The sequence below is a fragment of the Trichoplusia ni genome, chromosome 13 (genome assembly GCF_003590095.1).
Source record: "Trichoplusia ni isolate ovarian cell line Hi5 chromosome 13, tn1, whole genome shotgun sequence".
Lineage (NCBI taxonomy): Eukaryota > Metazoa > Arthropoda > Insecta > Lepidoptera > Noctuidae > Trichoplusia > Trichoplusia ni.
This window is the reverse complement of record NC_039490.1, coordinates 1,602,049-1,618,744: the sequence shown is the minus strand read 5'-3', so window position 1 is coordinate 1,618,744 and position 16,696 is coordinate 1,602,049. Positions and strand designations below refer to the sequence as shown.

At 36.9% G+C, this 16,696-nt stretch overlaps 3 protein-coding genes across 3 annotated transcripts; 2 read left to right on the top strand and 1 right to left on the bottom strand.

Annotated features, from left to right (window-relative positions):
- Positions 1–1,971: 1,971 nt before the first annotated feature.
- LOC113500279 (cyclin-K) lies at positions 1,972–4,231 on the bottom strand. The gene is made up of 3 exons (XM_026881000.1): positions 3,574–4,231; positions 2,586–2,772; positions 1,972–2,477 (listed from the first exon to the last, which is right to left on the bottom strand). The coding sequence occupies exons 1-3, from the start codon at positions 4,086–4,088 to the stop codon at positions 2,037–2,039; spliced, it is 1,143 nt and encodes a 380-aa protein (XP_026736801.1). The 5' UTR covers positions 4,089–4,231; the 3' UTR covers positions 1,972–2,036.
- A 1,324-nt stretch (positions 4,232–5,555) lies between these two features.
- Positions 5,556–8,807, top strand: LOC113500278 (2-oxoisovalerate dehydrogenase subunit alpha, mitochondrial). Its single transcript, XM_026880999.1, has 8 exons — positions 5,556–5,661; positions 6,442–6,710; positions 6,920–7,176; positions 7,313–7,478; positions 7,698–7,901; positions 8,157–8,275; positions 8,371–8,518; positions 8,664–8,807. The coding sequence occupies exons 1-8, from the start codon at positions 5,581–5,583 to the stop codon at positions 8,740–8,742; spliced, it is 1,323 nt and encodes a 440-aa protein (XP_026736800.1). The 5' UTR covers positions 5,556–5,580; the 3' UTR covers positions 8,743–8,807.
- A 68-nt stretch (positions 8,808–8,875) lies between these two features.
- On the top strand, positions 8,876–15,750 carry LOC113500277 (WD repeat-containing protein 6). Its single transcript, XM_026880998.1, has 6 exons — positions 8,876–9,326; positions 9,407–9,705; positions 9,953–10,138; positions 10,325–12,681; positions 13,840–13,962; positions 15,673–15,750. Exons 1-5 carry the CDS (start codon positions 9,263–9,265, stop codon positions 13,907–13,909), a joined length of 2,976 nt encoding a protein of 991 aa, XP_026736799.1. The 5' UTR covers positions 8,876–9,262; the 3' UTR covers positions 13,910–13,962; positions 15,673–15,750.
- The last annotated feature ends 946 nt before the right edge of the window (positions 15,751–16,696 follow it).

Here is a 16,696-nt window from a genome sequence, read left to right as displayed (position 1 = left end):
CTCCCTATATTAATATTTTTTCTTTAATATGCATTTATGTAGTATACAAAATTTTAATATTTCCTTCAATATTTTATGTATTCCTTGCTCTTACTTAATCGATTGCAACTTAACTTGGTTATTTATAATGAATCTGAACAGAATACTAAAACACATCTTAACTGTAAAACGCTTCTAAATGTCGCATTTGTCGCTAATTAATATCTTAAAGTGGCACAATATTTCTCTCTTCGTTTCAACCTTATTACGACGCGGCGACGCACTTAAGAATTGAGTTGTATTTTCATATTCGTAAGAACCTATTTAGCGAAAAAATAACATAAAGGGAAGTTGCGTTTGCAATGTGAATGCAAGGCATTGCAAGGGGACTGTCCTTCAAAGGAGCAACTTTTTTTTATAAAGAATTAGAAAAAAATAAAATAAATCTTGTACTAATTATGTATGTCAATCATATTAGATAAGAGCTATTTTGCAGAGAATTGAATTAATTTGAAAGAAATAGAAGAAAGATCATACTTGACTTAAAATATTCTTGCAAATTAATATGTATTTTACTAAATACTCTCTTTTAAAACTTGTTAATTTAAATACTCTTTATATTTTGTTATGTTCTAGTCGGCTGTTTCCTCGGCCTGCCTCGTAGTCTAAGAGTGAATTGTATTGACGTGCCTTAGTCAGAGATTACCGATGATCTGATGATACTATCGCGTGCCTTCTAGTGTTAACGGTTTTGTTGATTCGCGAAGGACTTGATAATTTTATTTGCTTGACATCTATGTACATGTAATTAAAACATTAACAATGGGAGATTATAAATATAAGCATTCGGTATATTAATTAAGTGAAAGAGGTCACATCAATATATCCAGTGTAAGAAATAAGTCTGGTATCTTTCACATACCTTTTATTGGCCATCTGAAAGAAAAGCCGTTGTTTTTGGTTTGTTCTTTGGCAGTGTATTTTCCCCCTTCAACTTTTGTTGTGTATTTTGAGGCCTTTAATTGCTAATTATTTCTAAAAAGTACTCAAAGGACTTTCGATTTCCCTTTTAATTTTTCTCTATGAATTTTGAGTGATAATGACATTGTGCAAGTCCTTCGCTGATCTGACAGTTTTTATATAGTCTGTGTTGAATGTGTAGTCGAGTGTCTGTCCTGTGTTCGCGTTTAGTGTTTATTGATGAAATTATATGAAAATCTCGTAGGGGTGTGGCGGCACTCGGATGGATAACCTTTTTATATGATCGTGTATTTATATTGAATTTTCTCACAGAAATATACAAAGAAATTATTCTGAATTGCAAGTCTTTCTATTTTTATACCAATAAAAATTTTATATCTAAATAAGCCAAGTGCTATCAAATCTTATTGCTATAATCATTTTTTTATATAAACTATTATGTTTTGTGGCCTTAAACATTCTTGAGACAGTCACAATGTGAGTTGTAAGAATGTAACTCTGATTAAAGTTTGAGTGTATTCCCTCCATTTGAGCGCCGACACATTCCGTGTACAGTTGGTGCAGTAATGTGTTCATACCTGTCTGTATTTGTACCTGTCTAGTCCAACGGCAACTCCATATTATTATAACTAGCGTAGCGAGAGACGCCTCCTCTATATTTGTATGCACAAAATATTCGAAACGAGTATGTTTTACATTTTTTTAGTCACTAATGTTTTTACAGTGTTAATCGTGTTCTTTTGTGATGTATTTATGACTAAAAAAATTTTTTTTTACTACAGTAACTTTGTAATTCCAGTATTGATACTTTGGGAATAGGACCCCTTCGGAAACATTTTCTTGTCTCCGGTGGGCGTCGTATTCTGAATTTCGTGAAAAACTGACAATAAAAAAACTAAGAAACGTTTAATATTTTTTATTTCGTGTCATTAATTTAAATGGTCCCAAAAATTTAAGTTTTAAGCAGATGTTCTGCTTACCAAAGAAATACCTGTCAATGAAACACATAAGTACAGTCTATCATTATATTTGAGTAAAAAATTATACAATAACCTATATTGCTTACACTATTAAGATCACGTTGGCGGGTAGTAGGGGCGCGGCGGGGGCCCGGGCGGCGGCGGGCCGCGGCCCGGCAGCGGGGGGAAGTAGTTGGGCGGCGGCACGTTGACGGGCGGGAAGCGCGGCTCCGCGTACAGCAGCGGCGGCGGCGCCAGGCGCGGCGCCAGCCCCGGCGGCGGCGCGGCGTACGGGCCCGCGTAGGGCGGCGCCAGCCCCGGGTACGCGGGGTACGTGTAGCGCAGCGGCTCCAGCTTCGGCGGCTCGAACTTCAGCTCCGCGCCGTTCTTGTTGGGCGTCACCACCGCCTTAGCGGCGGCCGCGGCGACAGGAGATGCGGAAGTGGGCGGTGTAACGGAGAGAGGCTTCTTGTCGTTTTTTGGCACCTTCGCGGGAGGGGGCCCCGTCGGGGAGTCACCGCCCGACGACTGCGGCTGTGGGGAGTACAGGTCCAACACCTGAAACAAATCCATCACAATCAACGCTGAGGATGATAAATATTTGAAACCTTACAGTTCACATTATAAAGTAAGACCTATTCTATGTTATAAATTACTACAACTTACCTGATGACATATGTCTTCAAGTAGCTCCATTGTGATATCCTCTACAAACATGTCCCACCAGGCTGTGTGTTTAGGAATCCTTCCGTTCCAGTCTAATACTTCAAATTTACTAAGTTTTCCTGCTAGGAACATTAACGCTACTGCTATAACTTCTGGCTCCCATTGTAAGCACAAAGTTGTGCATAAACTGAAAAAAAAAGAAAAGTGTGAGCTTAAATACCAAAATCAAGATTTATGCAAATCAGAGAATTAGCACCATGACAAAAAAACATAGGCCTAAGGATGAAAACAGGAGTAAATTATAATGCATGAATTAATGTTAAGTTAGCAGAGGTGGCAATAGGCTAAAGATTACTTGAGACTGGATCAGAACAAAATCTGTAGGTTTCTGATTGAGATAATAAATTGCACAATACATTTGCAATAGTTTAGTGATCAGTGAGAATACTTGTAAGACAAATTTAATTTTAATACTAGTGTCAACAGCATGCTGATTGGAGTCTGCTAAGCGTGAGACAAATCTTTAGTCAAGTTTTAGTTGGAAAATATGTTCAACAGCCAGGTAAAGCGACACATCCCACATACATTTATTATATGTGATGAATGCAAAAAACCATCATTAATATAGTGATTATTTCCTTGGTTATCACAAAATATACAGGTTAAATTATTATTTTTTTGGGAATTCCCTGCATATTATTTTGTGAGTTTACACTTTACCCATGACTAGAACTCAATAGGCATTGACTACACAACAAATGACTAACTGCCATTGAATCAATGGTTTTAAATAACCCCAATATAATCTAATATATTTTTGTTATTATAATTACAATGAACTTTTTTATAAACATGCTTGCTTTAGAACTTAATTTAATACAGTAGGCAATGAATCACACCTTTGACAATACTAGGAATGCTTATGAGGCAACAATATTGATAAGCAATTGTTAATTTAGAGATACAACTAGTCGGTTCCTGAACTAACCTGTCATTAACGAATGTCCACGCCATCTGGACCATCTTCTGTAGCTTGGGTTTGTCGCCCTTCAGGCACTTGGCGTACTTCAGCAGGTAGCCGTAAGGGTGCTCCACTTGCAGGTCGAACTTGATGGTCTGCAGCAGGATTCGCTCCAGCGTCATGACCTCCTCTTTGGGATCCTCACCGAAACTCGCGAACTTCTGCTCCGTCAACAGGGACTTCGCTACTTTTATAATATCTTTACATTTCTTTGGCGTCTCCTCAACTTTGCCTGCGAGGAACAGGCAGCAACAAGCGGTGATATACCTCGGGAATGTTCTGAACGAGTGAAACATGTAGAAACGATGAAAGTAAACAACGCCTGTAGCCACTGTGTTATAACCTAGGTCCATTTTGGAGCCAGTGTCGATGATGAACCTCGCGCCTTCCTTCCTATACCGGTTCTCCGTGTCCGTACTGATACCATCGCGGAACGACGGCGTGTTCTGCAGATCCTTCTTGTCATAGTACCAGTAAGGCATTGTCGTAATTAAGCTATAACACAAATATTATCGATAGACGGTCACTAACCTCCACAGCCATTTATTTATTACTGACAACTAAGTAGTATGCTATAAGTTTGTAAAGTAACGAAGCCAAGAGTATTACGTATGAAAATATAAACCCATTTTCTTTGGTAGGGTTATATTCGGTAACACGTTTGACGTTTCATGCAGATTATTGCCAAAATGTAAACGCGTGAAAAATAATGTTGCCAGTAATATGAAAATGGCAAAAGTATCCTTAAACTATCCTCCCGTTTTTATGGTCACCTAGTGTTACACTTGCGAACCTATATCTAGTATCTATTAATTTATCTAGACAATAACTGAGGGCGCGAAAACAGAGTTTAAATTATGTGTGTGGCGTGTGCTTTCCCAACTATCAGGGTAATCTTCCTATTAACGGCAAGCAGCTTACCTGTGTACAGCTTAGCCAAAGCAGCTCTGGTTTTTTAATCATATTTACTTACCAATATATACAATAAGTACATTTCTAAAATTTGGCATGCGTAAAGCTTGGAATAATAACGCCGTAATTATTTTAGGACCCAGGTATAGGTTGAATTCCAAAAAAATATAAAGGTCGGTCAGCTTTGACGCGACTACCTATATCGATGAGGGCGAGGCAATAAATAAAATCCAGTACCGTTATCATATCCCTTATATACCCATAATTGCGCAACTGTGTGCAACTTCTGAAGCGACGTAAATCATAATGCACATAATATTATACACTCCTTTTGGTGTCTGCGTGAAAAGTGAACAGATCATTCACTGGCTCGCTTGCCAATGAATAATCTGGCCAAAGGTTTCGAATGTTTCATCTGGATGACTGACTTACTTACATTTAATTAAATATTTTAAACAATTGTATGACTATAAACGGTTAATATCTACCTTAACAACAGCCTTATCTTATCGCAAAAGTAATTATTTTTGGTAGAGATTCTACAAAGGCGCTTAATCTACATCGCGGGGAACGGATAACACCCGTTCATATTTAACCCACTTAAATATTGAAAAAGTATAATTTATTTAAGTAACTGTAATTAACTTTATATTTCTGTATGCATGGAAAGTTAACCATTGCTTATGAGATACTGTAATTAAAATGCTTAACAAATTATTTGTTCTTTCAAATTGTTTATCTTTTCACATAGGTACTTGGCCGTTTCTGTAATGCATCGGGGCAAATACAGCCTTCATTATTATTATTCTTCTTTATTTACTATTTCATAATAGTTCTACACGACATTACTCTAACATAACCGGTTATTTTTCCTCTAAACGAAGATGACCTTACGACCCTACAGCTTAAGCATGTCGTCACAATATGTTTATTGAGAAGCAAGTAGTTGCCCCAACTGTTAAAAATATGCGATGTAGATACGTAACAGTGCGCTTGTGTCAGGCTGAATGCCTTATCACAATTGCTAATGCCTTAACAGCGATATAGTTTTAATTTTATTTAATGAACTACGTCAGTGACAAAATGGCGCTCAAGACTGGAGCATGTGTTTTGCGGCTTAACGCACTTCGTAACGCAATCAGGGTTCGTGCATAATTTAATTGCTTAAGTTTTATTATTCTACTTTAAATAAATGCTATGTTAAAGATTTAATGTGAATTTCGTGTTATTTAGTTTTGAAAATAAGTGACTTAAATCAAAGTTTCGGCCAAGTTGTCAACAGTGATTAACTTGATAATCGTGTTTTGGATTTTATCAACACGAGTGTCATTCAATATTGAACCTTTTGTCATCGCGATAAGTCTGTTATAAATTACATCATTGTGGAGTGATTTGATAGAAAAATAAGAAGTGATTTAATTATCAATGTTGGTTGAGTTACTACCCATTTTTTGCATACATATTGTCGTGACACAGTGGGTTCGGTTCCCGATCCCGTTGCATACATATCATACATAGCTATTGCAACTATTTCCGGTAATGCTTTATTATTTGGGTAGTGGTCTTTTGAACAACCCCTCCTCCCCTCAGGTACAACACTAATGGCTTCATTTCACACCGCACCGAATTTAAGGGGTGGGGTGATGTCGGTCTCAGGGTGCGCGGTGTAAAACAACCCCGCCTCTTCTACTGTCTATGCGAAGGCAGTGCCTTACTAACCGGAACTTAATCGGTTTACCAACATTCAAATAGTCAACATATTTCTAAACCATCAACTTCCCGTCCAAAGGCCTTTAATACCGAACATTTCGCCAGGATACCTCTTAGTCGATGAATGCTTAACAAACAGAATTTTTAAGCCTCTGTTTTTTTTTCACTTTCGGAATTGTTTAAGTACTTAACTTTTATACTATTATATTATAGCTTTTATCTACGCATACACGACCCGAAGTTGCCCAAAACAACACAAAATATGCAGAGTTCCCGGGCGCTAAGGCTCCCTACGTGACGGAAATGAAATTCCTGAACGAATCGAGCTACGATCCCATTCCTATTTATCGAGTGATGGACAACAATGGCAACGTGCTCGATATTAGGGAGGAGCCGCGTATCGATACCGAGGAACTGAAGAAAATGTACAAAACGATGGTACAGATCAATCAATTGGATAAGATTTTGTACGAGTCGCAAAGGTGAGTCAATTTTTTTAAATTTCCTTATTTCCCTCTTTGCAGGAAATGCTACTAACTACTAAGCTAAGGTTTCAATGTTTGAACACGAATGTACACATGAATGAATTACCGCTAGATTTTTATTGCAGAACTCTTAGCACGTACCACGAAACAATATATTCATTTAATCTTGAACTGTTCTTGACTTCTCCTTTTGTTGTCAATTTCAGACAAGGACGAATATCGTTCTACATGACGAACTACGGCGAGGAGGGTATCCACGTGGGCACTACCGCAGCCCTGAGCCCCCGCGACCTAATCTTCTGCCAGTACCGAGAGGTCGGCGTGTTCCTGCACCGAGGAGTCACGATCACCGAGCTCATCAACCAGTGCTACGGCAACCATGAGGACCCCGGCAAGGGCAGGCAGATGCCGGTGCATTATGGAGACAAGCATCGCAACCTTGCTACTATATCCAGTCCTTTAGGTAAGGAAACAGCTAAGAACCACCCAGCCAGAGTTGTACTGTTCCACGGTAATGGTATTGATGCATACTGTTCAATAATATAAGCCTTTAACGTCCTTTATAGGTTTTAACATATTCGTTTAACTTTTTTTCCCAGCAACCCAGATGCCCCAGGCAGTGGGTGCGGCCTATGCCTTCAAGCGGCAGCCGAACAACGACCGCTGCGTGGTTTGCTTCTTCGGAGACGGCGCTGCGTCAGAGGGAGACGCCTTCTCCGCATTCAACTTTGCGGCCACGCTGGATTGTCCCGTCGTGTTACTTTGGTAAGTTCACAAGAATAATGCTGTTAGTTTGGCCAAAAGTTTTAATGTTTGTCTGTTTAAAAATGTGTAATTCCGACGGTAGGCTCTTTCGCCGGTAACAGAAATTGGAAATGACCTAAATTTGGACGTGACTGGTGAATTACTTACTTCAGAGCTGAAGTGCAACAGCCAAAGTCAATTTCTGCCTATAAACTTACCAGGTTTAAAATCTGTTTCCAGTAGAAACAACGGCTACGCGATCTCGACACCCACCAGCGAGCAGTACCGCGGGGACGGTATCGCGGCCCGCGGGCCCGCGCTGGGCATCCGCACCGTGCGGGTGGACGGGACCGACACTCTGGCCGTCTACAACGCTGTGCAGCAGGCGAGGGACTACGCCATAGCCAACAACAAGCCCGTGCTCATTGAGGCCATGTCTTACAGGTAACAGGACTTCAATTTCCCCACCAAAAAAAACTGATACGACCAAAAAGGTTTTCTAAAAAGTTTAAGACTACGGAAGGTAAAACGTCATTTGTCAAAAATGAACTATCTTTCAAAATGCCGACAAAAATACAGTGTTAATATTACTTGCTCTAAAGTTTATTAAGAAAATTATTGAAAAAAAAAATACCAATACTAAGCCATCTTGCCGCTTACTGCATGTTTTCTAAACGAATGCTTTATTCATTGTTTTAGAGTTGGACATCATTCCACCTCGGATGACAGTACAGCTTACAGATCGGTAGAAGAAATACAGAAATGGACAAAAGATGAGAGTCCCCTACAAAAATTCAAACTCTATTTGGAGGCCAAAGGTAGGACTGGATAACACAAAAAAGGATCTTGCTTAATTAGGTTACCAAAAAGTTTTTAGCTTTGTTTCATATGCCTAATGGAAAAATTTGCGCAGGTCTTTGGAACCCTGAAGAGGAGAAAGCCATGGTTAAGGAATCAAGGGACACCGTCGTCCGTACTATGCAGGAAGCGGAGAAGAAAAAACTGCCGCACTGGAAGGAGATGTTTGAAGATGTCTACTATGATATGCCTCCGAGGATTCAGTAAGTAGTTTTTAAATTACGTCTAATACCTATATTTTTATTTTTTTGCTTGTCGCCCATGGAGATAAATGGTGAAAGAGAAATATGAATACAGAAATTGAGTTTTGGATACACTTATGGTCTACATATTTATTTTTTCTTCCAGGAAACAAATGAAACAGATGGAGGAACATTTGAAGAAGTATCCAGACAAATACCCGATCGACCGGTACCAGAGTGAATAACTAAATAATTGAATTAATGTACATAAGGATTTTTGTTATGAATAAATTATATTTCTTTTATTTTATCGATGTTTTTGTGATTTTGTTAAGAGTTAGAGCCCCAATAATTTAACAAGTTGAAACAAACTTTTATTTACTATTATTAATTCGTTATGAATCCTTAAAAATAATAAAGGGTTCAGAGCATGTGAAAATAACTTCTTTTTCGACGACCTAACTAAAACGGATCGTCCCTATACCTTGATTACGCCAAATGTCAGTTTGTTAACAAGTGATAACAAGTATTTAGAATACAACAAAAGCTAAGCATAAACTATCGCGTCTCTCTTTTACACACAGACAAATCTACAATGCTGGTTTCTCATTCTAAAATTCCGGACGGATGGGTCTGTCTTGTTGTCATTTCTCACTTGTCAATGTCATTGTAAATTTGAGTTCACACATGTTTTGAACTGTTTTTTCGGCAAAAATATTTCAATTGTAAGGAATACAATCAAGTCTGACTAATAAATCAATAAAAATGTCTGTATTTACACGTACAGATGTGACTGCAGTTAAGTTTTACAAGAACTATGTGCTTGCCGGTACGCTTATAGGTTACAAAATATTTACTCATAATTTCTCTCGCATATCAAAAATAAGTAAATGTGTTGCTGCTTTACAGGCATTGGCAGCACAGTCAATTTGTTCCATAAAACATCTACAAAGCTATTACAACGCTTATCTGGATTGTACGGGCAGAAAATATATGGTTTTGTGCCATCTCAATATGGTGACAAAATTTTTGTTTTTGGTGGAAAACAGTTCACAGTAGTGTCCTTGTCTGATCCCGAGCAGTCAAATGAAGGTACAGACTTGTTATGTAGACTCTTTGAACCTGTAGTATGCGATGACTGGCTGCATTCAGCTGTTTGGATCAATAAAGATGTGATAGCACTCTTGACAGCTCATAATGTAGTTCAGGTAAGATTCTTATAGCCACTTAAATCACCTAACTTTCAATAATGTAATAGGAAAAATATAGTTTAATAGTAAGCTATCAGAATGACCTCAATATTGATTTGTAAAATTGTTTAAAGAAAAACCTTGAACAATATTAAAAAATGACCTTGCGAGCAAAATTCACTCCAACAGAATTTTTTCAAATGAAAACATGACTGTTTCAAATATCATCAAGTAAATAAACTAAATCAACATTCTCTAATTCCAGAAATGGGACATAAAAGCAGGTACCCTCACATCTCAGCATGCAAGCAAGGATAACTCTATATTATACAGTGGGCTGCTGCTAAAGTTGGAGGAAGATGTGCTGGTGATGGCTGGCACTGTCTTCTCTGAGGTTATCATTCATAAGTGTGGGGCTGAGCGACCATTACATCATCTAAAGGGTCATAAGGTATTGTTACACAGTTTTTAATGTAATTTTGGCCAAGAGACAGTATAAAAAACGAGTCAATATGATTGCTTTATCATGGTGTATTAGGCCAGTAAAGCTTTGAAACCTACAATAAGTCCAACTGTAAAGTTCTATGAAGAACCTTCGATTACAAACCTGATCTAAATGGTGATTAATATTTTCCAGGGTGTAATATTCTCAATTTCCTGTGAGCCATCAAGGAATATCATAGTTACAACATCTGACGACAGATCTGTAAGGATATGGGGTCCAGACAATGAACCAACACATCCAGGCACTACTGTAGAATACTGGAAGGATACCAACATAGTTTGTAAGCATGAGGTTTATGGACACTTAGCCAGAGTCATGAGGAGCTGTATCACAAATGATCTAATCATCTCTGTAGGAGAAGATTCAGCTATATGCTACTGGGATTATGAAGGAAAATTATTAAAGAAAGCCCTAACCCACCAGAACGGTTGCATATGGTCTGTAGACAGTGATAACACTACATTAGTGACTGGTGGAGGTGACTGTGGAGTCATTTTACATCCCTTAACCATAGCCACAGACTATAGTTATAATGAAATTATAGATGTTGGTGTTGCCTCTCCAAAAAAAGTTATATTTACAGCCAGAAAAAACCTGCTTGTAATGGATGAAAATGTTTTAGTTTATTATGATTTTATTAGTAAAGTTAAGAGTACACATAAATTGAATCATGATTCTACTTATAAACTGTTATCAATATCATCTTGCAAGCAACTGATTGCTATAGCAGATATGACAGGCAAACTAGATGTGTTTTTAGAAAAGTGTAAAGATGATGCTTTTATTTTAAATATTATTGATACTAAATTACAATTAGGTAAAATTTTATCAATGCATTGGGCTGGTAACAGGCACCTTGTATTTTGTTCTGATGACGGTAATGTTTCAGTACTTGCTTCAAATAATGCAACAGTAGAAATTGTTGCTAGATTTGTGTTACCATTCTGTAAAGAGAGATGGCTGACTGCTTCTGCAATAGATTCTGGCAGCAAATACTTCGTATTGGGAGACAGATGCGGAAATATTCACATTTTTGTTAAGGAACAAAAAGATCCTGTCAAAAGCTTTAGCAAAGTGCATGGGAGGTATGGTCCCACATCAATTAATATAGTCAATAATGACATCATCACTACAGGGAGAGATGGAACTATCATGTACTTTACTATACAGGGTGATGGTATAAAGCGTTTATCGGCAAAGGACCTTGCTTTCGAATGGGTCGAAAAGTTTCTGGACAAAGATCAAAATCTGGTGTGTGGTTTTCAAGAAAGAGTATTTGTAGTTTATAATATTAAAGATAATTGTAAAGTGATAGAAACTCCATGTGGAGGCGGGCACAGGTCTTGGGATGCTGTCAGATATTTTGAAAAAGTAAATGAAAAATACGAAGAATGTATTAAATTCGTTTATTTAAAAGATGCAGCCATAAATATAACTACATTTCAACTTAGTAAAATTACTTCTACAAATCTAGTCCATGGATCACATGCTAAAGAAATCAATTGTTTGAAAGCATTAAAATTGAATGATGATGCTGTATATATTTCTGGTGGAGAAGATACGACGCTTAGAATATCTAGTGTCGACGCAGTGAACTTTAAAGACGAAGTCGCTTTCAAACATTTATCGAGTATTCGAACATTGAAAACACATGCTATAGACGACAATCGGTTTTTAATTATGTCAGCAGGGGGAAGAGCCCAAATATGTATCAAAGATGTACAAATTCTTAAAGAAAATGGAACAATAAGAGTTAAATCAGAAGAGTTAGTCGATCATTTCATAAGGGGCACTGATAAGGAGAGGAAAGGTAATCAGACTTGGAGGAACTGCTCGATAGATTTTGATCCTGAAATGAGGATCATGGACTTGGATTTGCTAAAATATAAAGATGATTTCGTAATATTTGCTGGCTGCTCCGATTCACATCTGAGGGTGTTTTCTTACAAAAATAAAAGCAAGAAATTGGAATTAATTAACGAATCTAAGTACCACAATACTTGTATACTAAAGACCAAAATTATAACAATTTTAAATAAAACCACATTAATAACTTGCACAACTAGAGGTGACGTCACCATGTGGGATATTTCTGACGTCATAAATTGTAATTTCGAACCATTCTTCTCAACGAAGACGAACAAATCCGGGATAAATGCTTTAGCTACAGCAAACTTACCTGAAAACCAGCTGCTTGTAGCTACTGGAGGTGACGATAATTCCATCCATATAATTTTACTAGAAATACCTGATCAGGATTACTTGGGCTCTATGATTATGCTAAATAGCTGGCAGAGCTCAAATTTCCATAGTTCTCAGATAACTGGTTTATGTTTGGTCGGCAACTATATGTTGTCTTCGTCTATTGATCAGCGAGTGACGTTGCTCAGCTGGAGTGTGAAAGAGAGAAATATAGTCTGTGAGTTCGTCTCACAAACGTCAACAGATGTCGCTGACGTGCAGGGCATGGACTTACTAGAATTTAATGGGTAAGTTAGTTGTATTATTTTAATATGGTGCCGTTTAGTATTAAGTCCATGTAGCAATATCTCTTTAATATTTAGAAATTTAGAAATACATGACTAGGTTGAGACTAGATGGCGTTGTGTGAAACTCCTGGAATATTATTATTATGTATTTCAATGGAGCTAGAAATGATTCCGCGAGAAGGTTAAAAAAATAGTAATAATATTATAAAATAGTATTAATCGGATGGATTGGTTAATTAATTAAGAAACTTAAGTCCAATCGTGGCGTGGGATGAAATAACCAATAATTGAGTGAATTGATCGCGAATATATATTTATGCAAAAAATTGGTGCATTTTGACTGTAGGTACCTATGCAGCGATAATTATTATAATTAATGTAAATCATGTTTACACTTTACACGTATCTAATTAGAAATGATTGATGTACATTTTAATGTGTTATCCAATCGATAAGATTGTGATCAAACGAAATTATGCTTGTTTACGAATCCTGTTGATAAGAGATAATGATAACAAGTTTTGATCGTTATCTATTGTTTGGCATGTGTCGTATTGTAGGTATTAATGTAAACTTAGCATATTTTGCGAGATTTCTTCATTTTTAAGCTAGTACTCTAGAAGTCAGAGAGTTAAGTAGGGCCTTTTGAAGGTCACCAAATGAAGTATGTACTACTCTGGCTCTAATCTGGGTGATGTCTACTTCTTGTGTAGACAAAACCCAGATTTGCCTGTCCTTAAAAAAAATAATTCCAAGTCCAACATTTCCTATTTAATCAAAACTAACCAGTGGTATCAGGCGTGGATCTACCGTTGTTGGCACGGTGGGCATGCCCATAACCCTACTTTACCCGTGACATTATACTTTCACATACCTGACCCTAAGGCCAAAGTCCTGATGCACAAAAAAGGAAATAAGTCATCAAACTCATAAAGTCATGATTATTCTAGAGTTAGTTCGAAATCCGACCGGTACTTTTACCAATTTTCGGGTGGCTGTGACCAAAACCGCCTCTGAAGGGCTGGATCCGCGCCTAGGGGTTATTTTTTTCAAATTTTTACCTTTTAGTATAATTTTTGAAGTCTAAAATCCAGCGATCAATTTTAGCAGGCCCGGAGGAATAAATGATTTGGTGTTAATTCAATCTTCTGTTTTAAGGGATTCAATAACAGTTTGCGTATTTGGAAAAGGAATGGAGGTTATTAATGTGCCAACGAATCAAGAATAAACATCACATACTGGAGTGTTTGGCTGAGTACGCAGAAAGCACGCTTTTTAGAGGTAACATAATTTCTATTTTATTTTTTCACGATTTCGACCTTAGGTGACTGGGAATCTTTTGACTTTTTTACTATTTTTATAACTAGTGAAATATTTCCTTACTACGATTTTACTAGCTGGTAGGTCAGAAGGGAAATTAAACATAATTATGAGTCTTAAATACCCAAACTGTAAAAGCATGCGTCGTGTAGTGTTGAAGAGGTAAAGAGTAGTAAAGAGAGAACTCTTTGATTGTTAGGACTTCTGTTCTAACAATCAAAGAGTTCTAACAATAAGAAAAATATACTTCATCGTGGTTAACATATATTATTGACTTTATTATTACTTCCTTACACAAGTTTGATAATCCAATTTCTCGCTTGATTGAATATAATAATTAATTTTCAATTTTTCCCATTGTTGCCGCGTATGTGGCGCGGCTAAGGTTACTGTACCGATGATGTTAGTTTGTTTCATTATTATATTAGTTTGTAATTTTGCTAGAAATGCAGTGATTGCGGTAAGCAGTTTGTATTATTTAAAATTGTTGCTAAGCATTTATTGAAACGTAATGTTACTATCACGCAATATTACTTAAAATAACCCTAACCTCTTAAATAGGTATATTTGTAACAATATGTTTTAACGAGTACCTATTGATTATCCGTCGTTCACTGCACGATGTAGCACCGTTATACGTGGCTCCAAATTAAAGGCAAAGCAACGTTTTCAGCGTAACCGGGGAATTCTTAAAAACTGGTTATAACACATTGTTTTTGAGCATTGTGGTTGCACCATATCCTAAATCCCTCCCCTAATGTCCCTTATAGTCGGTTCTGATTGATAGAGTTTAGTGTTTTTTTGCGATTTTTTGCCGCCAACAGGAATTCAATCCTTACAAACTGGTTCAAACACAAGGTGTAAACAACCACCGCTGCAGGCGTGCATTATGCATAGAGATACAATAGACTAGACCTCCCTTTTGGTTCCTATCTATACGCTATGTGTAGTCACTTTGCCACTCGTTGCCGCGAGTATCACAGCAAGCATGCTCATACCAACCTGACAATACCAACGACAATAGCCTTTGGTCTGACAAGGTCAATGCCGGTGAAATTGCCCTCAACCTTCAGAATACCACTTATCACTATTCTAGAAGTAATCTGACCTTCACATTCTCTACGTTATCTGGGAGGTACACCGCGATATCTGCCATGTTATCTGCCATCACGGGTATACAGCTGCATCAAGATACACTGAATAATACCTCTGATCTGATCGCTCTGCTCCCGATAGATATAAAAATTCGCTTGTCAAACGTATTTCGAGTAAATAATATCTGTTAAAATTTAAAATAACATGCTTTTATATGTTTTAAATATATTGCCGTTTGTCAGACGAGTTATTGCCCAAAGGAACATAAGGCTATATAAAAAATAAGTTTTTAACATTTTAGTGTTAATAGTTTTTAATATCATCAGTAAGGAGTAAATCTTTACGATTTGTAGAGTAAAAAAATAATGGGTCCATAGACATTTATTAGGGAACGAGATAGTTAAAGTAGACTGAAATTTCGTTTAGGTATCTTATTTTAGTTGCGTTTTTTTTTCTGAAAACCCGAGATTTCACTATTAAGATGAATATAACATCGTGCTACTTTAGCTTAATTAATGTTATTTGTATTCCGTAAATGATCTTATCTTTTTATTCTAATTTCTAACCAACTTCCAGAAATCGCTACATTTGCAAAAAGTACGCGGCAACCACATCGACCGCGGCCACAATGTCGTCAACTACAAAAAGGTTAGACAATTTATTATGTAAATAAATAAATATTTATAAATACAGTCAGTTGTAACGGTTGACGCAAACCTATAGGGTAGAGCGGGATCACGCTCTACCCTTCAAATAACGCCGTCTCGCTTTCAAAATGGCGACTCTTACTGGCCCATAATAAGCGCGATGTTGCGTAGGACATGTAAAATAGTTATATCACTATCTTGGAAAATAAAAATATTAACATATGTTTACTTTATTTGACTCTATATTTTTTAAATTAATTTATATTACAAGTAAATATTTTATTTTTCCTAATGTGATGAATGAGACATTGTCTTATAATATCACACTTACATCCATACCTTTCATTATATCTTTTGTAAAACAATGTCTTTACAATGATAATAGAAATCATTCATGTTACTCACTCTTAAGATCTGTCAACCTTATCAGAACGGTTGCCAACGCCCTAAAACCCCCTTCTATCTGCCTGTATGACCAGATTATCTTGAAGGATCTGTCAGTTTATGAAAATGCACATTTATTAGGGTTCCGCTTTACAGATTCGTGATACTTAAATCATTTTTACTATGATTTGAAACCGCTAAATATTAAGATGGCGCAAGAGTTTTCTTTTTCTTGAAAACAAGATGGCTGCCTTCACATTCCCGCCACCCGCTCCGCCAATCTGAAATAATGTGCAATAATAAGTGATCTCAATCATGGAAAACTGCAATATAAAAGTAACCGTCTATTTTTCTAACATCAGCTTTTAAATGGTGTGTTCGATGAATATAACTGCACTTGCGACTCAATAGAGGTTTTAGATCACGCCAGTTGATAAAATTTTACACATAATAAGCTATTGTGTGTGACAGAAGTATGACTTTCGGTCAAAATCCGTTTCATTGTTTTAATTAAATCCTTAGCTACTTTACACAATATAGAGAGAAACCCAAGAAAGTGCCAATACATT